This window comes from Takifugu flavidus, chromosome 10 (genome assembly GCF_003711565.1).
Source record: "Takifugu flavidus isolate HTHZ2018 chromosome 10, ASM371156v2, whole genome shotgun sequence".
NCBI lineage: Eukaryota > Metazoa > Chordata > Actinopteri > Tetraodontiformes > Tetraodontidae > Takifugu > Takifugu flavidus.
In genome coordinates this window covers 6048260-6074109 of record NC_079529.1, presented here as the reverse complement: position 1 = coordinate 6074109, position 25850 = coordinate 6048260, and the positions used below count along the sequence as shown (strand labels likewise).

Here is a 25850-nt window from a genome sequence, read left to right as displayed (position 1 = left end):
GATGTGTTACGAGCAATACGTCCTTTGTGGTTTCATGCAAAACATGTTGCTTCTGAAAACAACACGCTTCTTTCAATGGATGCAAACAATAACTTGCATCAAGAACGTAGCCAACTAGCTTAGCTGCTGAGCTAAATGCAAACAATGAGATGTAAAGCTGGAATGCCCGTGGCCGAGTTAGATTTCTAATAATCTTTGTCAGTTGAAAACAACGACTGACAGAACCTGTGAGGTGAAGAGGTGGGGGAATTGTAGGGGACGGTTCTTCCCTCTGAACCAATTTATACAAGGTGCCACAACATACATATTTGCATCTTGGGCAAGCAAAACCATCACCACATCCACGCAGTTCAGTTAATATTTGTCAGTAGCTTATCAAGCCCATCTCTATTGAGGGAGGTACTGTATGTAAAGTCCCGTTTTAAACAAGTCGTGTTGTTTCGCTTTCATTGCAGCTACTTGTAATTTCTGAAAAATTATGAAAGAAAACACTGTCAAAACCAGACCCTCCCACGTTTGCGGTATATAGCAGGCCTGACGCATACAGACTGACGCTAGCTCTTCCGTCTACGTTTAATGGCAAAATAACGGGACAAAATAAAATATTTACAACACTTGGTGACATGTAAACACTTCTGTACAAAGAAATATACATGCAAAAGTAAAAATAAGTCATAAGACATTCAAAAATGACATTGCTGCAGTCGCATCCTATATGTATTTAAAATATGACATTGTTATGAGGTTTACATCGTGGGCGTGGCCCTCGCCCTAACTGTACATGTTTACAACGTGTACTGGCTGGGTTTCCCAAAGGCATTTTATTAATTCATCTCACTTCATGAATAGGCTTTAAGAGAATTTCGTAAACTGATTAATAGAGTTTTGGGAAACTCAGATCTACACCAATAAATTAAAAGAACATTAAATGAGAGACAAAGACTGTAAAGACTGACACGTGTTATTGAACTCAACACACGATCGAGTTTCAAACGATCAATCGGGTTTTCCGACCTCTTCGATCTTTACATAAAACCAAAAAAATGCAACATAACATCCATCTCATTCTTAGTCACTGGCACTTTAAATAAAAAAAAAAAATCAACCAATTCTTTAAAGACATGTTCAACTAATAGAGAGCTCTTTCATGGCAGATACCTGTTCATGCTGAGGAAGCTGCATCAGCGGGATATACTGGAATTACTGGTGGCATAAGATTAGTGTGTTTTAGGCCTAAGGTTTTCTCCATTTAAAATACAATATGTGTTGAATCAGCCACATTGAGACATTTTCATGTGTCAAACTTAAGATGCAAAACATTACAGCCACATTCACCAGCATCTACCTACAAAAGCCAAACAAACTCACACGGCAAACCACTTTGTGCACAGCTTGAAAAAAGACAAGCGGAATTTCTTCATCTTTTTTTTTTATCAGCAATAAACCATCAAACAACTTCTCATCACAGTAAGAATAAATAAAACCAGGTTGGAACTTTGTAAACGCCCATGTGTCTGGTTCAGTGTGCTTATAACTTAACATAAAAGGAAAGACAAAAAAAAGCTTGAGCGGGGAAAGAAAGCATGGTCGACTTTGGTTTTGTTACAGGAAATTAAAAGGAACAGACCAAACAAAAGCATAAGTGCCTATTTTCTTTTTAAATACACATTTTAAACATTATCTCTGAAACCCTTCTCCAGTTTGGGCAGCTTTTCAGATATCAATACTGAACTTATATTACATAAGAGTTAACACAATACAGACATCTATTGCAGTACCAGGTACGTACATGCCTTTTTTTTAAGAATACGACTACAACACAAATCTTCATAAATAGTTGCATAAACGTTAAAGCTGCAACATTGCACATTGGAACTGATGCGGAGTACATTTGTAGTAGCGGGTGGTGGAATCCAGCTGCTGAGAGTCTGCAGAGAGCGACTCCGAAGTACTCGGTCGATGAAATAGCTTCTTGCTTGTTAGAGACAAAATTCGTCCAAATGAGAATGAAAGGCAGGAACGGGTCGTTCACAAGTAAGGCGGGCGCAGGTAGAAATCGGAGACCGTTCGCCGATTACCTTGTAAGTTTGTTTGTTGTAGGGTCGCGCTAAGAAACTCAAAGTGGGCAAATAAAGCAAACTATTGCACTGAATGTAACTACCAGAAAAGATGGTTTTGGTCTTGATCTTGAGCCAGTGGTCCCTGCTGATGGGCACCACTTTTCCTCACAGATCTCTCGTTCTCTTTTCACGCACTAACGCACCTTTGTTTTCCCAAAAAGGTGTGAATAAAGACAATTCTCTGTTTCCTTGCTGTACATGGTTGCATTTACAAAAGGTAAACTATCATTACAAAAAAAACCCAACTTTTTTTTCGTGTTCACCCGAAAGCAGCCTGAATAACTCTATACAGTTTTCTATTTTCTCTTTTTAACACTGTCCCGAGGCGCGAGGCTTGCTCGCGCTGGCTTGTTGAGAATGCTTGGTTTTCTCCCTGCTAGGTCAAGGCTTGAAATCTCAAAGAGACTCCAACAGTTCATATATTGTGCAGGCATACTAACAGTATGCCGAGGATAAGGGGGAATGTGGGGGGGGGTCAAATGTTTATCAGCAGAGGTCAGTCAGTCAGCAGCAGCAGGACTTTTGTGGCTAAGAGGGAAAAGGTGATCAGTGTGGAAAACATTGCTGGTGGTCCTCTCATAGGGGTTTGCACAACTTTCATGTGCTCCTTCGTCTATAATCTCGCCACCTGTGTCTACAGCGGACCATGTTAGATGTTGTTAAGCAGGCGGCTGTGGAGGAAGGCCCTGACCGTGTCTATGGGCCGAATGTCGTTCTGGTGTTTCCGCCTCTCAATGAAAGAAATGAGTCTGGATGTGTCCAGATGTAAAGTGTGATGGTTGGGCGATGCGTGTGCATGTTTCGAGCCTACAAATCCAGTATTGATCACACCTCGGGGCTGGAGCCACTGCTCCTGCAGGCAGGCTAACGCAGAGGGCCGCCGCTCCGGCTCGCTCTGGAGCAGCAGGCAGACAAAGTCCTTGGCAGCCAGGCTCACTCCCTGGAAGTAGTCCTCCGGGAAGCTGAAGTCCAGGCGACAGATGTTCAGACACGTCTCCTCCAAACTCTCATCCAGGAAGGGGGAAGCGCCACTGAGTACAATGTATGTCACCACCCCTGCAAACCAACCAGCAAACTGGTAAATTTAGTTATTTGAAATAGTTAACCAATCCTTTGTTTTAAAAAGTGGCAATTGGAGACAGAGGGCAAGTGCTTGTACTTTACTAATCTCCACTAACTAATCAGAGTTTCATTAGGAGCTGTGATGTGTAACAGACCTAAACTCCAGATGTCCGACGTCAGCGAGGCAGGCTGCCCGAGGACCAGCTCAGGAGCAGAGAACTCTGGGCTCCCCAGCAGAGGATGGATGTACGAGGAGGCTGGATTCAGTTGCACGGCATCACCAAAGTCTGTCAGCTTGATCACCGGCTGCGAGGATGCATGTTCCACCACAATGTTCTCAGGCTGCAGAAACAGGAGTTTGGAACTTGAACTTCTTTCCATTTTTAATTTTTTTTTAAAACTCAAATGGCATTCTTTATTTAGATTCATTTAGAAAGCATCAACAAAGAGGTAGGTCGCTTGTGAGGAAACATAAAACTCATCAATCATCATTTACTTTGAGGTCGAGGTGCGCTATCCTCCAGCCGTGCAGGTAGTGAAGAGCTTCAAGAATTTCTCTGAGGTACAGTGCCACCTTCTCCTCTGTGAGGTTGCCCCAGCTCACTACGTAATCCAAGAAACGTCCCTGGTCCGCCCTGTAAAATCAATCGGTCATTTTTTTGGTTGAACATCATGGCAACACTAAGAAAAATCAAGCACACTCACATTTCTAGCACGAGAACATAGCTGTTGGCCATTTCATAGGTGTCCAGAAGCTTAACCAGGTTGGGATGGTCCAGAGTCTGCAGGAGTCTGATCTCCTGCAGCACCTGCTCTCGCCGCAGCAGCTTCTTGCTAACGTATTTGGCCGCAACCGTGCGCTTGCTCCCTCTCTGGTCGCACCGTTTGGTCACTGAGAAGCGGCCCCTGAGGAGCAGAGATGAAGATCAGTGGACCAGAACAGCTGTGATGTGGGTAAGGAACACTAGAAACAGATAGATTTTAGGGTTTGAAACAATCCTTGCCTTCCTAGTTCTGTGATCTCTGTGTAGTTGAACTCAAAGCTGCTCTTCCAGATCTCACTGTTGCCATCATGCGAAGCTGAGAAGATATATTGTACGCAAAAGAAATTAGTATGGACATTCCTGTAAATCCTTGTTTCACTATTCCATTCACTATGGTTTCATCTTCTGCACAATATTGCACAGAGGTTCCTAAAAGTCTGATATAATCTCTGGTCTCTTACCTGAGACTGTGAGGTTGGCGGAGGACGTGACGGAGCCTGCAACATTTGTGGCGACACACGTGTACACGCCACTGTCCTCTACGGACACCATCACAATACGGAGAGTCGCTTCTTCTGTCTCACTGTATCAACACACGAGGAAAGGAGAGATGAAATTATACGTTGATTTGAAAGTTTAACCGCATACAATCTCATGTTATTACCTGTAGGTGGTGCTGTAGCGTCCGTTGTTGCTCCGAACGCCGTTGTCAGGTCCTCGCCAGGTAACGGTGGCGCGAGGCCGGCTACAGATTTTGCACCTGAGTGTCACAGTGTCGCCGCTCTCACATGCTACATCGGTGACAGGGATGAGGAATTCTGGAGGTGCTGTAGAGGGAAGATTGCGTTTGAAATCACTCAGTTCTTCCAATTTTACAGGAAGATGCAGTGTTTCGTTAAGCATTTGTTTAGAATTGGTACGTACCGTCAGGAATGAAATTGGGATTCAGAAGCTGTAATTAAAAAGAAAAGTTGAAATTACACCTGTTAAACTAACTCGAATAAATTGTTAAAGTAATCCTACTGTCTACCTTAACAGAGACTTTGTTGGCCAGGCTGTCCTGAGATTTGCGGTACCCGTTCTCGATCTTCCTGCCCTCCTTGTCCCTTTTTTCAGATTTACGGCGAATTCGGAGTGCTGTGTGCCATGATAGTGATTTTCTGACGCAGAGAAGGGAAATCTTACTTTCTACTCGGTGCTGTATAACATCGGCCCACTTTTTTTGTATAATTGTCACACTTACAGTAACTGTTTCAGATCACCACAGACATTTTAATATCAGACAAAGAAAACCAAAACAAATACAAAATGCAGTTTCCAAATCATGATTTACGCAAGAGAAAAGCCATCTAAACTTATATAATGCAAGCAGGGAAAGAGGTTTTGGCCCACTCATCTTCCTAGAATGGTTTAAACTGAACTGGAGGGTTTGAATGGCCCCTTTAGGGTCACACTATAACATTTAATTTGGACTTAAATCTAGCTTTTGACTGGGCCACTCTCAAAACCTTGATTTCAATTCTTCAAGTCTCTCAGGCATGTTCTTTTCGAGCAGGACTATCAGTACAAAAGTTTACTGACAGAGTTCATTCCACACAGACAGAACCAGAATCATGACAAAAGTCAAATCAATGGTCCAACCTGAAATTGTCAAGACAAGACAACCAGTTGAAGACACAAGGAAGTACAGAGAAGCAGGTTTAAATAAACGAGGAGACAATAAGATGCAGGTAAGACACATAAGGGTTAGCTTTTTTTAGCTAGCTAACTTCCTCCTAATATCGACATTTAAAACTGCCTTTTTGTATTTACTTGGGTTGACTTTATTTTTGTGATTATTATTATCTGATGATCTGAAACACCCAAATTTACAATAAACTAAGAAATCAGGATGAGCTTTTTTTGTTTTTTTTTAACTTACTTGATGGTTCCTTCAGGGAGCTCAGGTGTGACAGAGGATGAGGTGTGTCCTAATACATAGCCAGGGATCCAGCCCTCAGCAGCAGGAGAGTGCTCGTTGGCTGCCCGGTACACCAGGAACATGTTTTGTTGGTTGCTGGCCAGTATTTGGACCACCTCACCCTGGACCACACTGATCTCATCCTCCTTCACTGCCACATAGTCCTGGGTCACCAACATGGTGGACACAATGCTGCTGCTACTGTTTTCACTCTGCCGGAGGAAAAAAAAGAGCAAAACGTTACACATACACAAGAACAGGTGCACAAAGCATCCAAAACACACAGTTTTGTTAATTCATGCAGCAAGAAGGAATATTGTTAAAACATTGCCATCTACAGTTTTAAGCTGTCAAGCACAAGACAAGTCAAGAGTAGCATGAAGTCGAAGGAAAGTCAGCTTTTGAGAAGAGACCGTTGGGAAGATCATCATAAAAGCAGAGAGCAGACATAAACTTGTCAATGTTGACAAAGCTTTGACCATAAATACCTGAATATTCAAGCACAGTTTTAGTTCAATGTTAATGTCTATTAGTTGCTGTTGCAAAGAGCAAACGCAGTGAAGCTTGGAGTGTGTCAGGAAGCAGCTATACCAGTTGGTCTACAAGTCAGATCCACGCGTTAGTACGGTCTGGGAGAGCCGCAGTGTTCTCTGTCTCTGCAGGTGACGTTAGTGCGCTCTGACAGCCGTTAATCTCCATGGTTGCACTTGCTGCATGTGTAAGCCATTCTCAGAGCCAGCCCAAGTGTGACTGAAACCAGTCTGTGAGAGAGGGGTTAGTGACAAGTGAGTGGTCTCAGGCCTCGCTGAAGCCCCGGGCCCACTTGGCATCTTACCCCATTGCTCTGGATGGACTGTATGGACTGCTCGCTGGTGGAGGAGCAGGTGCTCATGCGGTCTATGTCCTTACTGTGAGTGGACTGGCGATGGTGAGAGGGCGTACAGTGGCCGCCTCTTCCCAGAGAATCCCCTCCACCAACACTATCGCTGGGGTAGGAGAGCGAACTGGGCCGACTTGACACAGAGGAAGGCATAGGAGGGACCACAGCCCAGAACAAGTTGCCTTTATGAGCTTGACTTGAAGGGATAAATGCTTCTTTTCCTCCTGCAGGAGACTGAGGTGAAATCAGAGGAGAAACTGTCCCGACTCGGGGGCTTTTTAGGGTCAAATTCAGAGGCGCAACAGCCATCTGCGGTATACCAGCTGCCGGGTGCTTCTGAGTGTCTTCATAACTGTCTGAGGACTTGTTGCTGTTGTTACTGTTATTTCCGTGAAGCTCCAATCTTTTCATCTTGGGGAACTCTGAGCCTAATGGTTCTCCATTTGTGGCCCTGTCTGAATAAGAGTTAGATGGGTGGGACTGAGGGTGGCAGGGCGGCCACATACCTGCTGATCTGTCAGGCCCATCAGGGCCCGGGGGATGGTGGTGGTGGACGGGTTGTGGGAGTCGTGACGATGGCTGTGGAATGCGGGACGGTCGGGAACGGGGACCGCAGAGTGAGGAGGATGAGCTGTTCCCTGGTCCCCCAGAGCCACCGCCGCCACCTACTCCCATGCTAGAGGAGCCAATGGAACTGCTGCCTCCTGGAAGGCCTCCAGTACTGCTGCTGCTGCTGGGAAGACCACCTGGCACTCCACTACCCACATGGTTTCTCTGGTATTCAATGGGGGATGTCAAAGCTGCAGAAGACAATTAAAGTTTCCAGTCATTCAATAAAATACATATACAGCAATGTGTCAAAAATTTCCACTTAAGGAGACAACGCAGTTTTACATTGGTGTTAATGCATAGCGCCTGTCTTACCATTGAGGAAGTTGCGCTGGTTCTCCAGTATCTGGCTAATCTGGTGAACCCAGACTTGACTGACCCCAGGACTCATTGAATGGAGGGTGTATCTCTCCAAGTTGCCACTAGATGATCTGGAGGTAAGCGTGAACTTGCAAGGGTCCTCTGAATGTTCTTCTAAACCCAACCAGCTCACCTAAAGTAATCAGACAGAAAATAAAAAAGACGGCAAAAGACGTGTCAGAATAAACTAAACATTAATTTTAAGGCCCAAGTCACATAATTTCGGTATAGGCGATCTCATGCATGTTTATGATTCTGTGATTTATACCTTGATGCTGTTCTTAAAGAGGTATCCTGGAGTGGAGAAGCCCTTCTTTTTGTCAAGAGGTTCGCTAAAGATTACTATCTGTTCAAATAAGAAAACCCTTCTCTCCTTCATCCTGGACAGAAGTCCCCCATCCTGGTCCGACACCATGAAGGTATCTTGGAGCAGTAATCTGCCCTGCGCCACAATTTTACCCTGAAGAGAGAGAAGAGAGGGAAGAGAAGGGCTTGGAAGGACAGGCCGATCAGGGTTCTGGATGACATTTAAATATAGAACACGTCTTACTTCAAAACCCTGAAGGCGTCCAACATTCATCATGTCGTTGCAGCGTTTGGGAACCACGCACATCACCTCCACAGCTTTCTACAGGACGACGCAAGACATAGAGAGCCATATATGACAAAAGCAGCAACAGCAGCATTACTGGAACACAGCTGTGTCTTAATTGCGTCACGTTACCTCAAGCTCTGCCATATCCAAGCCAGCCTTCTTGGACATTTTCAAAAGATCCTTTGAAAGAGATATAAAGCAATTCATTGCTTGCAAATGAACTCAAATGTATTTTATTGTCTTGCATGATGCACTTACTTTTAGCAGTAATTGGTACTTCATTATACGCTGGACTGGCTTGATTAATAGATCAGTGATCTGCAGCCTGTGGCCCAAACGCTGCTTTAGGTCCTGGAGAAATATAGAACTTCAATTATGTTCTGGAAACACCGACTTGAGACTGTTTGGGGACTGAAATTTACCTCAAAATAAGTGTCGATGTACTCTGAAACGATGTGCTCAGACTTGGGTTTGTTCTGGCAGTACACGATGTACATGTGCAGCCTCCGCTCCTGGAAGCAGAAGCAAACAAGAACAAGGGATTAAATGCCAGAAGAACGAAAACCAAAGTAAAGAGCGGACCAAAGAAAAGAGCGGATTGATTTGACTTTTGTCGTGATTCTGGTTCTGTCTGTGTGGAATGAACTCTGTCAGTAAACAGAAGTGGCGTCACACAATAAATAAGAGGTTTCTCACCTGTTTAATGAATAAAGGTGCCAGCCTGTCGGGATCCTCTAAACACTTCTCAAGCTCCCCCAGGAAAAAACTATAAAGCAAACATTAACATATGCTTTCACATGCTTCAAAGCGGATAGCAGTTTTTTTTGTGAAACTACACCTAGGACATCTCGACTAAATAAAATCAGCATACTCTTTGTGCCAGTCGTAGATCTGATGGATGTTTCCAAAGACGATCTTGTCTTTTCCCCTCATGTCATCAGGAACACCCTCTTCTTTCATCCTACACATGTAGCCCTGATGGGAAGGGGAAGGATTTGAGAAACAGATGGGGAAAAAAAGGGATTACCACCACTTTTTTCAGCTTACCTCTACCACTGATCCCAGATCTCTGACATAGTCCCTCTCGGTCTCCACCAACTCCAGTAGCACGTAACTATGGAGACACAAACAGGAGGGATGTAATGCACTCAGCTGTGAAGTATGACAAACACGCGCGGGAACAGAGCTCACTGTCTTCTCTTGAGGAAGTCGGCCTTGCGCTCGTCCATCTCATCGATGGGTGAGGAGGAGGACAGGAGGGAGTTGTCAGAGGGATTTAGGGAGGGAGAGCTGCTGTCACCTTGTTCTACTGACAGAGAGCTGGGACGATCCTCCAGGGACTGAGGGGGAAAGGAAGAAATTACAAACTGTTGGCAGCACTTTCAGCATCTGAAATGAATCAGATTTACAAGCTTTTGTTTTGACCTCACCATCTTACTCTTCACCAGCTCCTCGATGGCGCTGACTAGTTCGGCTGCGCTGGGCGTCTCTGAGCTGCTTGGACGTGCGGACAGACGAGATCCGGACTGAAAAATAAAATATGAAACAGAACTAAAGAGTAAGTGAGGGATGTGCAAGTGGGCGCTACATGCGTTCAGCAATCGTGCAATCTCACTGGCTACTACCGTGTATTTGATCAGGCTCACCATTGTTGAGTTTGGACCCCGATAATCCACATGTCAAAATAGGGACTTGGTGGGTGAGAGCTACCTGACAAAAGGGTTAATTGGGGGCTAAATTGGAGCCATGACAGGCTGGTCTCAGGAAAAGAGAGGTTCTGAGGTGGGTTTAAGTCAGGGTCAAGCTCTGGGATTGGAGCGCTCTTCAAGCATGAGCATCATGATCGGTCAAACAACTTACGGTCCACACAACAAACAGGGTTGCTTAATACTCCATTAGAGGGGGGAGTAGCTTCTGCAACACAACTCATGCAGAGGCGTCGTGAGACAAAGATTCAGAAGGATCCTCAGATCAACACCACATTAAGTGAAAAGTAGCCGCTTTGTCCCACAAACACCTCACCATTGCAGTGACGTGCGAATGGAGTATTGGACATTAAAACAGTCTCTGACGTTTTCAAGGGAATGATGGTTAGTTAATGAGAGAAAGAAACAAAAGAAAAGAGAGGCAAGAAGAAAAAGCGGAGAAGACGGGATGTTTTTAGATGGAGAGATAAGGAAACTGGGAAAGAAGAGAGGCAGAACAGAAATCAACATAATGCTGAAGGAAGGATCGTGCACAAACACACACACATGCAAAAAGAAAATATATTAGCATCATAGTACAGCATAGCCTCTGCACTGCACCTCTTAATGGAGGACTTAATAAAGTAAAATAAGGTATTTAAAAAGTTATATCATTGTTCTGAGGGGAAAAAAAACTTAAATTTCACAAGAACTCGTGTTTTCAGCCCAGATGGATTTCTGTGTGACCCACCTTGTCGTCCTGGGAGTCAGGCTGCAGCAAGCTGTGCTGCTGGATGGCCATAGGGGGCGGTAGAGGGACGGCGTCAGCTCCCTCCTCTCCTTCCTCCTCGCCACAGCTCTGCATGCCAGAAGAGGAAGACTTGGACAGGGTGCCGCTGCTCAGCCCTTCGTTACGCATACGCTGCAGAGACAGAAGGCGATTGTTTTTCAACCGGTACAAATCATTTTTATCATTCTGGCAGAGTTTGCGATCTGATGACTCTCACTTCCTCTAGCGTTTCATCCTGGGGCGTAGCGGCGCTGTCATCAGAGTCCTTCTGAGAACCATGCATGGCATCCATGTTCTTCCTAGCGCCCTCGCGGTTCTTCTTATGCTTGTGGGCCAGTTTCTTCACGTGGCCGTCGGCCTTGCCAGAGCTGAGCCTCCGCACGGGGCTGGTCAGCCACTTCCTCAGTGTGTTCCCTGGGCGTTTGGGGCCGGGGGAGCTGTGAGGACCCAGGGTTTGGCTGGAGCCTGGTTGGAGGGCGTCGTTACTGGATACAGATAATGTGTCTGCAAACACCCATAAAACAGGAGTTTTAAAATGATGTCATCATTCCATTAAATAATCTAAACAGAAACATTCAGAGGAGAAAAGGAGCATGACCATGTAACTATAATTGATGTCACATTTGCATCACTTCATTTGCAAACACCAGCATAACTGTATTTTCAAACTCTGTCATTTACATCTTTTTTCATGGAAAAACAGCCGTTAACTCTGAGCGTAGGCGCAGGAATTTGCATTCGGTGAGAGAATTTAGATGAAACAGATATTATATGAAAAAAAAAAAAGCGTTTGTGTTTGTGTTTATTTGTGCAGGGTGAACAGGCCGGCCTCCTCCTCATAATGATGGAGGCTCCTTTGGGAATCTGTAGGTGGAGAGCACTTCTCTGGCTAGGAAGGGTGAGAGAATAATGCAGGACAGAAGGATGCTCGAGGCTTTGTCTGAACACTTCAAACACAGATCCACCTGTCTGTCCCCCCCCCCCCCCCAATCCTCCTTTCTACTGTAATAGTCTGGCAGACTATCATTAGATTTATTTCCCTAGCAAAAATGACAGTAAAGCTTTTGACTTAACAAGATCTGTGAGGGGAATGATAATGGCAGGGCTGGAGTTTCTCTGTGCGCTCTGACATTCTCTGAATCTTTAGATACAGCCACCTTGAGTCAGATCTCCAAGAGGGACATCTGAGAGCTGAAGGGTTAGCTGTCTGAATGGTAGGTGCTCTGCGCTGGAGGAGGGGATGTGTTCTCACAACTGAAGCCCAGAAAGTCCTTGGCCGGACCGTCCTTCCATCCGTATTGAAAATTTTCTAAGTTAAATAAAAATGGTCATAAAAATCTACACAAAATCACTGGTAATTTTCCTTGAAAAGCCTTTTAGGCTTTATGTCATGAACAAGCCTCCTGTCTTTACCCAGCCTGTTACGGAATGCATTACATCATTACCAACCTTCAATATGATCGATGGCACAGTGATTTTGTACAAAATATACAAAATTCTGATGTTTTTAACATCTGGGCCTATAAACAGGCTCTCATTAGACTGAAGCCGTGGCGCTAACGAGGGTATAAATGGATGAAACATGCAGCCTTCACACATTCCTCCTCAGAAGAAAATAGCCCTTAAGTGAAACAAAATGCGCACTGAGGCCATGGGCTTTGCCCTTTTGACCCTGCAAGTTGTGTTTCATGATGTAGACACCTCGGGAACAGCTGGTCAGGCTCATCCTTATGGGTAGCACCAATAGAAGACCCGAGGGTGACGCTAATTTGTCAATCAGCCGCGATCGTTGTTTTGAGCAGAGGAAAGACTTTGATTTCATGAACCAAACACGTGAGTAAATGGCTGACATATACAAGTCTTTAAGAAGTTTCTTAAAATTTCAAATCCGACAAGTGTTTGGATGCTGCTGCCAGATATGCACACTGAAATGAATTTATCCATTTCTCTTTAAATTATAACATAGCATTAACGTAGCATGTGCAAACCTGCTAATGCATATTCAGGTTGCCGTGCATCTATTGTCTGCACAACAGAAATGTATGACCAGCTTCTCAGAACAGGAGGGAGGGGCAGCTGGTTGTATAAGTGGGGTGATCGCAAAAGTCGGCACAGCTCCCCAGCAACATGCCTGGGATTCCAGAGGTGTCACCGGAGGAGCATCTTTCCAAAGGTTGTATCTTTTCTGAGAGAAGTGATAGAGCGGCACACACAAACATCAGGTGGTGTGTTTAGGAACAGCTTTTAATGATGGCAGAAGAGCGTGTGGGAAACCTCCAGGGGTTTGGCAAGCTGAACCGTGGAAATATAAACCATTTGGGGGAGGACCTGCTGCGGTAAAAGATTCTTCTTCCATTTTACCTGACTTTTTAAAACTCATTATTACTTCCCTTGAGTCCATGATAACTCTCTGCCCATCTGTGCGTCAGCTGCTGCGACTGCGGCTACACAGATTTAATCTGGTCCATGTGATTTCAGTACATTTAATATTCCGGAATGGCCCATTCTGCAAATTAATTCTACTTTCATGATGCCGCAGCGTAATCCACGGTTGATTGAAAGTGTTAAATCCAACATAAAAATAACAGTAGAGGCAAAAGACACAAAGAGAAGAGCACAATAGGAGACTCTATACTGGATCTACTCTGTGGTTAGTTCATGTAATCCAACTTGGGAATTGCAGGCTTCCAGAGCACACAGAATGTTGTGCAAGTGTCCAAAAACACTGAACTGCTTTAGAGGGCCTGGTCTTGATGTTTTTACTTCTTTCTCTCCCCTTTTCTGGCATCTTTACAGTCATTTCGATTTAAATCTTGTGCAAGAATTATTGACCAGCCATTGACCAGAATTCCATATCCGACTCTGTTCACAACACAATAATTTCCACAGAAATTAAGTAAAGCTAACCATAACGATTTAAAAAGGGAAATGCAGTTGTTCTAATTATGAACCCAGCACCTACCCAAGTCCAGCAGCCAGAACTTGCAGTTACCAGAGTGTCCTCCCTGTGCTGAATCCATGGAGCAAAACGGGCTAAGAGACACTAAGGACTCGATTCCATGAGCCATGTCAGAAGCCTTTGGGATCCTGTTTTGATACATCCCCTCACAGCATCTCCACAGATGCTCCAAAGGTCGTTAAACTCCTGTCACGTACATAAAAGACAATCTAATAGTTGCCAAGATGTGTGTTGCTGAAGTCCCAGAAGGTTAACGTCCAGCGGGAGGATAAATAAAGTCCAGCGTCAAATGCGGTATTAAAATGGGATGATTTCTCCCTCGTTTCTCTCTCTTTGGCTTTGGGTCCTCCCTCCCTCCCTCCCTCCCTCACTCTGCTGCTGTGAGGATAGTGGGCAAGCCTCCGCTCTGCCACTCCTGCTCAGCGGGGAATGTCTGTAAACAGGCAGCACATCCTACCGTATTAGCCTCTGTAGAAGCGCCCACTCACTCTGCGTGGGCGGGTACAAATTTTACCGATGTTAGGATGCACGGAGCTTGCGCACAGTGTTCGGAGAAAATATATTTAGATGACTTGCTTATGAAATCCAAGAAAGAAAAGAAAAACACCCTGCTGCCGTGTTCAACGCTTCAAGTCCTGAATCTCCAAGGTGGATTTTCAGGAGTTAACTCTCTTCCTGCATTTTTACTTGATCTGACTTCCTGGCTGAATGTACAAAGATCTCTCTGTTTAACCTTGTGTGTGTGTGTCTTTCTTTGACCCAAACACTCCCCTGCGTGTGCATGTGAATACAGCACCTGCACGTGCTCTCTCTTCCTTCCAGAAAGCTTTTTATCAATAACTGTCATTAAGTCTAAGCTTTTTTTTTTTTTTTTTTTAGCACCAGCCATCACGCTTTTATAAACTGCAGCGACCAAACTGAGGAATGTGATGATTACATCAAGTAAACACGCTCAAAACAGGACTAAACAGGAATTTTGAGGTCTGGACAAGTTTCAGCACACAGACGCATGCTATAAAACAGATGGAGCGAAGCGTGATTCATTTTAAGAAACTCCAACGATCTTCCATCACCACCCTTCCACAGCTTTGAGCGGGGTTGGCTACCAAAGTCTACCAAACTTTTTGCTTGTTTCTTTTCATCTTCCTCCTCCTCTGCACAGCAGATTTTGACCACAGCAGCTCCTGCAGCGAGATGCTCTCTTTCATCACTCGTTCTGGCCACACTGTGCAGGCGGGGGAGCCACAAACCCAGTTTCTTAGACGGAGGAAACCTGCGCTTCTCTGAGGCGGCAGAGGGCAAAAAGACTGCAGCGACCGCAAATGTTAAAATAAATAAATGGTCTGGGAATCCGGCCGTTCTCTTGGTGTCGTGTGCATCCCAGGCATCCTATACTTTAAAGTACAATTATGGACCTTTCTTATCCTAGCTTCAAAGAAGCTGCCAGCAAAATATTTCTTTGCTCTATTGCCATAGAAACAAGCTGTGCAGCCCTCACCCACTCTTCTTTTATATTAAAGACGGGCAGGCACAAGAAAAAAGTTAAGTCTGTTAAGATGTGATGACAGCAGCCCACGACTTAAAAACACACGTGGGTCTACTCAGAACCTTTTCCTCTCTTGGTGTTACTTCCTCCTTGGCCTGACTCATCTGAGTGAGGTCCAAAGTGGCAGCTTTATCCATCATAAATCAAAGTGATGCTATATGTTAATCTGTTAATTGAATGATACTGGGACAAATACAAACATGCAGCATTGCGCCAAGGATGTGCTAAATGATTTAGTACCTTTAATATTCACTGTTAGCGATACTGTGAAATCAATCAGATTTGCCGTGTAATTTGTACACTGATGCATGAATTTCACATTTATCCAGATGTTTGGTTTTACACTAAAGCCAGAATTATAAACAAAGCAGAAGAAGTAAAAAGATTTGCACCTGCAACATGAAACACAAGTAAAGGTGACGTGGATAGAGTGACCGTGGAAATGAGCTTGGGTACCTTAATTGACTGGTAATCAGATCCTCGGGCCATGACAACAGATACAAAGTCTGATGTCATGGCCTCCGAAACTGAATCTTACCACGGGTGATTAATCATTTATTGATTTACAATACGGGGCAGTGCTAAATGTTGAATAGAAAATGAGACAGTGTGTACGTTATGTGGGAAAATCTAGATGATGTCCTCATTTAAGACAATTAAGAGTTGTGCTTCAAATGGGCTTTCTGGAATTCCACAGCAACGTCTCGGAAAAACTATATACTTCCCCTTGAAGCTGTTTGACATGTGTTTAGTGGCATTCCTATTTTTCTAAAGCATAAAACCCAGGAATGTAATCCTCCTACCTTTGTGGTTAAAGAGCCCTTCCATCTCCATGGAAGACCTCGAGTGAGCGATGCAGAGCATGGAGCAGGGAACGATGCCCTCCTGAGCCGGGGAACGGTCCGTGGTCCGCACCAGGCACCAGTCGGGCTTGTCGTGGAGCCGCTCCAGGACTTCCACAGTCTGACCTCGGCGCACCGACAGCTCGCCGCTGCTGCCATTACTGGCCACGAAGTCGTGGATCACCACTGTCAACTCACAGCCACCGGAGAGCTGCAAGTGGAGCATGAGAAGAGGTGAATAGCAGGTCAAAGCCGGTTCACGTGAAATGTGTGGAAACTGCTGCATTCTTACGAACAAGTATCCTATCAGGTGCCACTGATTATCCAGGAGCATCATCAAAATGAGCTGGAGCAAATACCAGTGTCATACAAAGATTATTGGCTCAGGCGTGATAATGCACACCCCGGAAATGGTTTTTCCATATTTTCAAATGGATAGATGCACAAATATTAAATCGTTAGATGAAATATGAGACATTACATCGTGACACAATAAATATGCAAAAAAAGTGACAATCTGATCCCGACTATAGGTGTAGGTAGAATATTGTGGTGTTGGTTCTTCTATTTATTGTCGAAACTAATCGTTTTTTTTAAATCAAATTAATATTGAGGTAAATATAGTAAATTGTACAACAAAAGTCATTTTCTTTGAAATATAACACTGGTAGTGCAACATTAAATCGCTGTCACATAGTTTGCACATACCCTTTGGTAGTGTGGTAAAGCCAACGAGCTAAGGAGCTGAGAAATTCGGTGGGAGCTCCTTTCCTCCAGTCTCTCCATAGCTTTCCACTCCCTCATCGCGAACGTAATCCCCAAAATGAAACCTCAAGAGTCAACGTTTACTTCCAATAAAACTGTCCCAACAGGCAACGTTAGTATGCTGACCGAATTAGACTAAGGGACCTAGTGTGAGATGCCACCAGCTGTGCTCGTTTCTGAGTGCTGACAGTCACACTGGAGGTTAAATGATTCCCTGTTGTGTGTATCTTCGCCGCAGTGGACCAGTGAAGCCATCCTTGTCTTTAGAAAAAAACACACGTTGCCAAAACTGAAGCACAATAAAGTCCATTCATCGGCAACAGAGAAAACTGAAAAAAATAATTGGAAAGAAACAAAGCACCTGCAAACTGACGCTCGCAGTGTTTAATTGTTAAAAAAAGTGCTCTCCTGTCTGCAATAAAGACAAGCGTCGTCTGAAGAGAGCGGAGGAGGATAGAGCCGCTGACACACGAGTCGCTCGCTGAATCGGCCGTGCGCACAGAAAGGCGAGCAAACGCACACTGACACAAACGCGCCACTGTCGCCGCTGCTTGAAAGAGGCGCCTTGCACAGAGACCCTCACAGAGAGGGGAGATAGAAGGGAGCATTCAAAAAGTGGGATTCAGATGCAAAATTTTGATTAGCATGCGTCGCCGCTATCGAATGCTTGTGCATCTCCTGCAGGAACAATGGCTAACTAATTCATGAATGCGTGGGCACGCATAAACACACACGCGCTGCTCACCGTCTCATCCTTACAGTTTGGGCTTTATGTTACCTGAAGACTTAGAGGAGCTCAAAAATGAAAATAAGGACTTTCTGCAAAAATCCAAGTTATAATTAGTACTATTATAAGCATTTATGCATCTGTGAGTGCCCCTGTGTGTGTGCCCGTTTGTGCGCCTGTGTGTGTGCCTGTGTGTGTGTGCTTCCGGTGCTCATACTGAGCGTAGGAGGACAGGCCGTCTGTGGTGTTAATACCGGATTTAACTAAGATGGACCGATCACTGCAAGCGAAGATTCTCTCTCACACAAACGTGTCGACTTCCGTACAGTTCGATGGGTTCTCTTGTTGTGCAGAATATCGCGGGCCATAACTTTCCACGCGCTGCCTCCAGCCGCGAATCTGACGATGGCGAGACGCCAGCAGATGACGGCGAAATCACGTACAGATGAGGAGAACGGGCGAGTGAGTGGCAGTTTGGATGAAAAACAATGAGTGGTTCCTGACCTTATCGCTGTCCATTGTGTTCTGGGATGTTCGCGAGGCAATGGAGATGGTATCTGGTTGGCTGCTGGCATCCCCCTGGCTGTCCAGTTCCTCTCCATCCCTGCAAGAGTAATCATGGATGCAATGTGGAAAAATGTACATTTTCAGCAAGATACAACAATCTTCATGCACAAAAAGCTGTCAAAGATTGTTGCCTGGAGATATTTTGGACAAACTGCTTCCTCCACAACAGTGACAGGCCATTTAGAATTTGTAAATATGATTAACTTATGAATGAAGCAGCTTCCCTAACGCTGCAGTACACAGACAAATCTCATAGCACGATCTAAATATGAACCAGTTAATGACAGTAAATAACTGATGAAAAAGAGAAGTGAACTCTCGGGCTCACCGTCTGCCTTTGTGTTTGGCTGTGGTGGTTTTGGGGATGTGGATGGGCTCCTTCAGTGCGCCGCGCAGGTGGACAATCCGCTCCTGGATCACCTCCCGGATGTGTTTGATCCAGTCCTGTTTGTTCTCGATACTGGATGCCTGAGGGGCGACACATCAGCGAGTCAGACGGGACACATTTACAGGATCTATGGATGATCAAACTCAGAGCGGCTGCTCCCTGAACCGCCAACCCAGAACACAGTTCTGTCCAGGCTGGATTTTAAACGAGCAATTATACCGTTGCGTTTGATCATATGAGTGATTTGATCTGCGAACCTGTGCTTGAGTCACGCCTCCGTATACAATTGACTGCAAAATGACGACAGAATTCCGTCAAGAGGGCCAAAAATGGCTACCTATTATCAGTTTGCCTGCGTCACCGAGCCCGTGCGACACTGCTCTGCATTTGTGAGGCTACGCTCGTCTGTGCCTTCCATTCCCTTTTTCTCTTAGCAACAAGAGGCAACGCGGAAGCAGGGGCAGCGGGTTACATAAGACGCAGATAAGGACAGAAAACGGAAGTGCGCAGACAAGGAACGGTACGGCCAATGTGCAAAGTTTTCATTCTCCTCCATTTGTTTTTCTTAACAAAAATGAAACTTTTCTGACTCACGGCAGAGAAACGACACCTAAACTTTGAGTATAAACTCTGAAGGAAGTGCTGCGCGGAGGATTTAGTGGGGGCGCTCTGCAGATCCAGGGTTAGAGGATCACATGCTGCCTGCTGCATTTACAACAACTGCGAGGTTCCTTAGTCTGAGTTGTTTAATCATTATTTACCATATTTAATCCTGTCCTTTGGCATTTCAGTAGATTACAGGTTTGCTCCTCCTGTCTCCTCTTTCACACGCCCTGATTACCACGTCCTGTTTGCCTCCCCCCTAGTGTATATTAGCTGTCCTGTTTTTCTGTGCTGTCAGATTAACTTGTTTCCCCATGGGAGGCGTCCAAGCATCTTTTTTTTGTGTCAGATTTTTTGCATTTCCTTTGTAATCTGCTCTGTCTGACTCCCTTTGTACTGACTTGCCTATTCAATAATGCTCGCCATTCACAGAAGTGCGGAGGACGAGTTCACACTAAATGTGACTGGAAGAATCAGGCATCGATACCTTGAGGACGATCTTGTTGTCAGACGTTGGGGTCCTGCCCACCCACAGGGCGAACTTACAGGGATCTCCCTCCACATGTTCCGTAACTCCAAGTTCTGATGTCTTGAAGAAAATAAACACACAAAGTGAATATGAGGCCAGAGGAATTTGTAAACAACAAGCAGCAAAACGTTGATGGACTTAAGCTCTTTTCTCATATTTTGGTGTTTTAATGTTCATGGACTGACTTTTTAGCCACGATAATGGAACAAAAACAAGTGCCTGATTACTTACAAACAGCTTGCTCTTGTACAGGTATTTGCTGCGCCCGTTGGAATCTTTGACTTCTTTGCTAAACACCAGGGACATCTCAAACAGGAAGAGGTGCCGGTCCCGACCCTTTCGGATCAGAGTCTTAGGATCCCAGACCTGGAAGGATTCCTGAAGTATCAGCTCTCCCTGGGAGTCAATGTTTCCATCAAACCCTAAAATGTTCCAGGAAGAGGAAGGAACAAGTGGTTTAGTTGCGTCTGCAGCCGTGTAAAAGCACCTTTGTGCTGCTTGTGACCTCACCCTCCAGCATAGACAGGTGCATGGCGTCGTTGGCTTTCTTAGGGACGCTGAGCATCACTTCCAGTCCGTCCTTGATCTCACCTTTTCCCTCCTCGCAGCATGTCAGCAGCTCCTGCATGAGACAGATGCAAACAGCATTTTAACGATCGGCGCGTCCACCTTTTATGAAGCTTTTGCACCTGCTCTACGCTAAAAGCCGTTTCCATGCATTTAAATTCAAGCTGTACCTTGAGAAGCAGCTGGTACTTAGTGATTCTCTGCACTGGTTTGATCAGGTAAGAGGAGATGGAGTTAGCAAGGCGATGTCTTTGCTGGATTTCCTGCGAGGCAACAGGGAGAAGATGCACATCTTAGCAAAGGAACTCATGTCACTGTTGGTGATACTCCCGCATTATAGAATCAGTCACCACAAGGTAAGATTGGGACAGGTAAACCAGGCTGTAACTCACATCGAAGTATGCTCCGGCATGTTCGAGGATGAGCTGCGTGGAGTCGGGTTTGTTCTTACAGTAACTGACGTACATCTGGAACTTATCAGCCTGAAGAAGAAAAATCAGTTTTAAAGATAGAGTTCAATTTAGTATAAGTAGTGTAGAGGGAAAATGATCTTAAAAAAAACAAAGTTTGTTTACCCAAGTGACAAAACAATGGCCGACATCTTCTGGAAGTTGCTCATACTTCTCCAACTCCTTCAGGAAGATGCTGAATATATCAAACACAACATTTTAGTAATGAGCATTTAAAACGCTGGGGATTAAAGAACAGCACTTGAGAAAAGGTGGTAATTAGTCGGAAACAGTGTTACAGAAGCAGCATCTGGACTGACTTGTGGTGGAACTCGTAGAGGTCCTGCATGTTCCCAAAGATGATGTGCTCTTTGTTGACAATTCCGGCGGGAATCTCCTCCACACCACTGGTCATCTCCCACAGGTACGTCTGTAGAATGATTCAACAGAGAAAGTGGATTTAGTGCATTTATACATGTGTTAGTAATCTCCAGATGTGTGCCAATATGTGTGTGTGTGTGTGTGTAGACTCACATCCAAACACTCCCTTAGGTCCCTGACGTAGGCTTTTTCTGTTTGAATCAGCTCTGCCATTATGAATCTAAAAAGCATCGCAACAAGGGAAAAAACAGACTTAAACATGGTAAACATAGAAACAGGTCAAATGGCCCAGATTCACTCCAGTTTACCATAATAATCTGATCACTATCTGATTTATGGAGAAATCAGATTAATCTTTAACAATGATTCAGATTAATACATCTAGGTTTCTCCCCAATACCTCTAAGTCTACGCACGCATATGGGCAGATGCCTGAGGTACGTTTTCATGGCATATAAACAAATGACAGCAGCAGCGTGTAACCTATTTTTCAGGACAGGTAGCACTAACATCGTATGCATCACCATGTCCAACAAGACAAGAATGGATGTCTTGAGAATAACGGGAACTCTGATGTGACTACATATGTAGTACTCCAAGAGACTCAATGTCGACCAGGGTTTTCCAATTATCCCATTTCTGAAGTGCACGTAAACACATCAGATCTGATCTTTCCAATCATCGAAATCCTCCGACGGTACCACTGGACGCAAAAAAATTAAAAAAATCACACCACCTTTAGGGAAGGTAGGCCAGTGATTGGATTACAGCAGCATTAGCGCATGTTGTCATTATTCAGAGCTCAGCATCGCAGCAGAGGTTCGTAGCAATGCTGAGCCACCACCATCAGAGCTTACTCCTTCCTCCGTGCCGACTTCCTCTTCTCCTCATTGAGGTCATGGGCAGCATCCCGGAGTTTGACCTCTGAGCCCGGAGCGCTGGCTGGGATTATATCCAGCTGGAGCTCTTTGCTCTAAAAAAAAGGAGACAGAGACGATTGTGTTGCGTGTGACACATATGGTGAACACCCTGACATCAGTTTTGCTGTTTGAAATTGTACTTTCAAAATGGCTGCGTGGTGATTCAACATCAGCTGAAGTTAATGAATAATATTAGCTGGGAATTTTTTTTCAAATAGGTTTTCATTAGCCATAAACCAGCATAGAGAATAGAGACAAAACAGAAAAGATTGGAGCTGACATCAGTATTCTGCACTCACAGCCTTGTTGGAGTCGGATGATATGCCGAGCGCAGTTTCCAGGCAGGTACGGTATTTGTCCATGCGGAGAGAGAAGTCCCGGTAGCGCTTGTCCACAGAAGACACCCATTTCTTTATTTCCAGTGCATGGGCGTGCCCCTTGTCACAAAACCCATCTGCCAGCTGGATCAACAGCTTTACTCGCTCTTTGGTTTGCTGTCAACAGAGGAACATTAAAAGAGGGGGAAAAAAGAGAAGCGTAATGGCCACAAAGGAAGAGAGGGGTAGACATGACAGTGAAAGAGAGAGGGAGAGAGAGGGAGTTGGGAATCAGTGTGTTTGATAATGGACAAAAGCTTGTGCTTTGACACAATAACAGTGACACAGCAGTGAGAAACGAGGACAATACAGCGCCCTGGGAATGGGCCTCACACTGCAGCACAGGGCTGCACAAACACCCTGACAGCACCACCGCCGAGGGGACAACACAAATGCACTTGTTGCACCTTTCCGTCATTAATTTCAAACTAATTTCTAAGCTGTACAAATAACCAAACGCACACCATGCGTACCTTTGCTGTGATCTGGAAGTCCTCATGCTCCTTCAGCAGCTCTTGTGTGTGATGAATGCTGGAGCCAGTGGATGTGTGTGTGGACAAGTAAAACTCCCCAGTGTCATGGATCCACTCCAGAGCCTGAGGAAACAACCAAAAAAACACATGACAACATCCACACTGCCAGACTTTGTGCTTTGGCAAAAGTCCATGAAATATATGAACGAATTTTGATTAGCTGCAGCACAGAAGCTGCTGGATAACAAAAAAATCTTTACAGGAGACATCAAATATCTACATATGGTAAACAGTTTAGGACATACTGTATATTACAGATTTAAGCTTGCAGACAATCTGCTATATAACTTGAACCTATCATAATGCTACATTTGAACTCCCATCATTCAGTTTTAAAATTTTGGTTGAAGTTCATAATAATATAATATAGGCTCTATTACCACTAGGCGCAAACTATGAGACTTGAAGAAAAAAAAAGCTTGGACAAGTAGATAAAATCAATGCAGCCTTAAAGAGACAAGGAGTGAGTAAAGAAAAATAAAAGTGATTTTAATTAGTGCAGGACTTTCATAGGTGTTGTTCTGCTTTAACACCACACGAGGGAGCCAGACAACAATTAAATTTTGATTTTTTCACTAGTAAAGCTTGAGTAACCAGTTAAACAATATACAATAAACAAGTTGACACTGGAGGAGTGTTTCTGTAAAAATTCCAGTGGCTGAAATGTTTAACACAGGGTTGAAAACCAGAGCTGACCAATTAGAAAATGACAGAAATTCAAAATGAACGTTAAAATGTAAAGGGGGAATTGGCGACAACCTGATTCAAAGAGCGCACATGTTTGAAGATTCAGATCCCTAAATATACATACCTGTTTGGCGCTGCGTTCAAATACGACATATTGCTGACACTGGTCCAGCCTCCTCTTCCTCATTGTCCAGAAGTGAAGGACTCGGTTCTCTCTCTGGAGCAGCTCGTTCAAGATATCTGAGGAAAACATAATGTTAGCTACAGTTGCGTCCAGCAGCCGGATAAATAGTGCTTCAATAGTATTTTCCACTCAGAAGGAAAACTGCTCGAGTCCCACGATTAATGTTTCTGCCTCTAATTGCCACAGTTGGGATAAGGATTATGTACAGGCAGAACTGGTTTCACGAACACGAAGCGGTTTCCTGCTGTATTTCTTCCTATGGTTACTGGCTGTTGTTGAAGGCAATTAAGAGCAGTCGCATAGGGTGTAGACGTAATACCTTATGAACATACCCAGCGAACGTCTCGATATAGACTAGATGCAGAAATGATGCAGGCCTTAACTGTGCTGTCAACTTACTCTTAACCTGAGTCTCTGGAGCTTTGACGTGGGACAGCATGCCGGGCATATTGACACTGTTTCTGTGCAGGTACTTCAAGAAGACGTCAGCATTCCGCCGGGCTAGCGTGCACGCCTGCGAGAGTGAAAAACGAGAGCACATCTCAATAATGACATTTTTCTTCGGATAAAACTGAAAACCGAGCGTAATGACGGACATTACCTTGAGAAAGGCCTCTTTCTGCTCCAGATGTTTGCTGATCATGGGAGTGACGTGGTCGGACTCGCTGTTGGGGCCTAGTTTATCAGCGCCACCACACCAGTCCTCTTCTCTCTTGTACTCCTGCTCCAGGCTTTCCAACACACTGCAAACCTGTCACATATTTACATCCATTGTAAACGTAGCGCCCCCAAAAGCTGATTATAATCTAACCTGTGAATCTACGTGTAATTTATGCAAGCATAAAAAAAGTACCTGTTCGGAGGTTTTGTAGAAGGCCACAGAAGCGTTGACCAGCTTGAGTCGGTCTTCCATTTTCAGCATGAGCTGCTGCCAGTGGTCTGCCACCTAAACACACACACACACAGACACACGCACACACACACACACGCACACACACAGTGTTATTTCAAAACATCTACCTTCTACCTGCGTGTGAGGCCGATTATTATTCATGAATTTTTGAAATTGCGAGAAAGAAATACCTTTTCTGCACAGTCCCTGATCATGTCCATGTCATAGTGGTTTGCCTGGAGTAAGGTCTCGGCCTTCTGCTGCACCTGCAGCGCGCTCTGATGAGTTTTCTGCATATGGGATGAGGCCATAAAAATAATGTATTTCAAGAGGTATATCAGCCCACAAATCACCGTGATTGCTGCGACAATAGAGACCTGGGGGTTCTGTAAGCCCTGCAGGATAATTCATGGAGTGCTAAACAGAAGTCCACATAAATAAAAGTCTACGAGATTACAGATTTCTTCTGGGATAAAGTTCTGGGTGTGATCACTCTGCAGAGGATACAAGAGAAACTATCAAACTATCAAAGTATTCCGGTAAAAAATGGCCAAGAACATTCCTATATAGCTTATTAAAGTTTCACTCATGAGCTACTTTTACAGCCTCTGCGGTTAAAATCACCAGCAATAACCAATAACCAACACGGATGTTCATGAGTGTTCGTCTTTGTGTGTTTGTGTTCTGCAGAAGTGGGTGAGGTGCAGAGCTGCAACATGCACCGCAAAAGGCTTGACAGGAAACACACATGAGTGAGGAGGAGGGAGGCGAGAAAGCCAGAGATATTATTATTCAAAATTCCATTTCATGTGCTAATAGTGAGCAAAGGGGAAGGAAGGGCTGACTTGTGAACCCAGAGGACTTTCAGGAGGGCAAAAGGGTTGGAAGAAAGAAAGCTTTTCTCATGTTGAAAAGATGAGAAAAAGCTTTTCTCATCTGAATACAATTTTGCTGCATTGGGAAAAGAAAAAAAAGTGGTAAAAGAAAAAAAAAAGGAATCTTTCAGCATTTTCTGGTACCGCCCCGACCAAAACTTTCCTTTTCATTTGTTAATTGTGGTAATAATCAATAAAGATTAATAATGAATATTGGGACAACTCTCCCTGGAA

At 44.5% G+C, this 25850-nt stretch overlaps 1 protein-coding gene across 2 annotated transcripts in view; it reads right to left on the bottom strand.

Annotated features, from left to right (window-relative positions):
• Window positions 1-559: 559 nt before the first annotated feature.
• triob (trio Rho guanine nucleotide exchange factor b) overlaps window positions 560-25850 on the bottom strand; it is a 63234-nt gene continuing 37943 nt past the window's right edge. For both annotated transcript variants that reach the window (XM_057045792.1, XM_057045793.1), the window contains 43 exons: window positions 24933-25031; window positions 24703-24795; window positions 24451-24600; window positions 24249-24363; window positions 23790-23905; window positions 22919-23041; window positions 22368-22562; window positions 22006-22121; window positions 21302-21368; window positions 21088-21197; window positions 20894-20963; window positions 20711-20800; window positions 20489-20581; window positions 20262-20373; window positions 19983-20173; window positions 19710-19811; window positions 18560-18699; window positions 18169-18268; window positions 16134-16383; window positions 11043-11329; window positions 10787-10957; window positions 9781-9876; window positions 9542-9690; window positions 9398-9464; window positions 9222-9325; window positions 9047-9116; window positions 8773-8862; window positions 8609-8701; window positions 8480-8530; window positions 8306-8383; window positions 8024-8215; window positions 7711-7888; window positions 6742-7586; window positions 5868-6118; window positions 4977-5106; window positions 4871-4898; window positions 4611-4773; window positions 4408-4529; window positions 4187-4262; window positions 3888-4088; window positions 3679-3817; window positions 3338-3524; window positions 560-3176 (listed from right to left, as the gene is read on the bottom strand). In XM_057045792.1, the coding sequence (XP_056901772.1) occupies window positions 2770-3176; window positions 3338-3524; window positions 3679-3817; window positions 3888-4088; window positions 4187-4262; window positions 4408-4529; window positions 4611-4773; window positions 4871-4898; window positions 4977-5106; window positions 5868-6118; window positions 6742-7586; window positions 7711-7888; window positions 8024-8215; window positions 8306-8383; window positions 8480-8530; window positions 8609-8701; window positions 8773-8862; window positions 9047-9116; window positions 9222-9325; window positions 9398-9464; window positions 9542-9690; window positions 9781-9876; window positions 10787-10957; window positions 11043-11329; window positions 16134-16383; window positions 18169-18268; window positions 18560-18699; window positions 19710-19811; window positions 19983-20173; window positions 20262-20373; window positions 20489-20581; window positions 20711-20800; window positions 20894-20963; window positions 21088-21197; window positions 21302-21368; window positions 22006-22121; window positions 22368-22562; window positions 22919-23041; window positions 23790-23905; window positions 24249-24363; window positions 24451-24600; window positions 24703-24795; window positions 24933-25031 (6507 nt within the window). In that variant the 3' untranslated portion in view covers window positions 560-2769. The remainder of the gene's footprint in view (window positions 3177-3337; window positions 3525-3678; window positions 3818-3887; window positions 4089-4186; window positions 4263-4407; window positions 4530-4610; window positions 4774-4870; window positions 4899-4976; window positions 5107-5867; window positions 6119-6741; window positions 7587-7710; window positions 7889-8023; window positions 8216-8305; window positions 8384-8479; window positions 8531-8608; window positions 8702-8772; window positions 8863-9046; window positions 9117-9221; window positions 9326-9397; window positions 9465-9541; window positions 9691-9780; window positions 9877-10786; window positions 10958-11042; window positions 11330-16133; window positions 16384-18168; window positions 18269-18559; window positions 18700-19709; window positions 19812-19982; window positions 20174-20261; window positions 20374-20488; window positions 20582-20710; window positions 20801-20893; window positions 20964-21087; window positions 21198-21301; window positions 21369-22005; window positions 22122-22367; window positions 22563-22918; window positions 23042-23789; window positions 23906-24248; window positions 24364-24450; window positions 24601-24702; window positions 24796-24932; window positions 25032-25850) is intronic.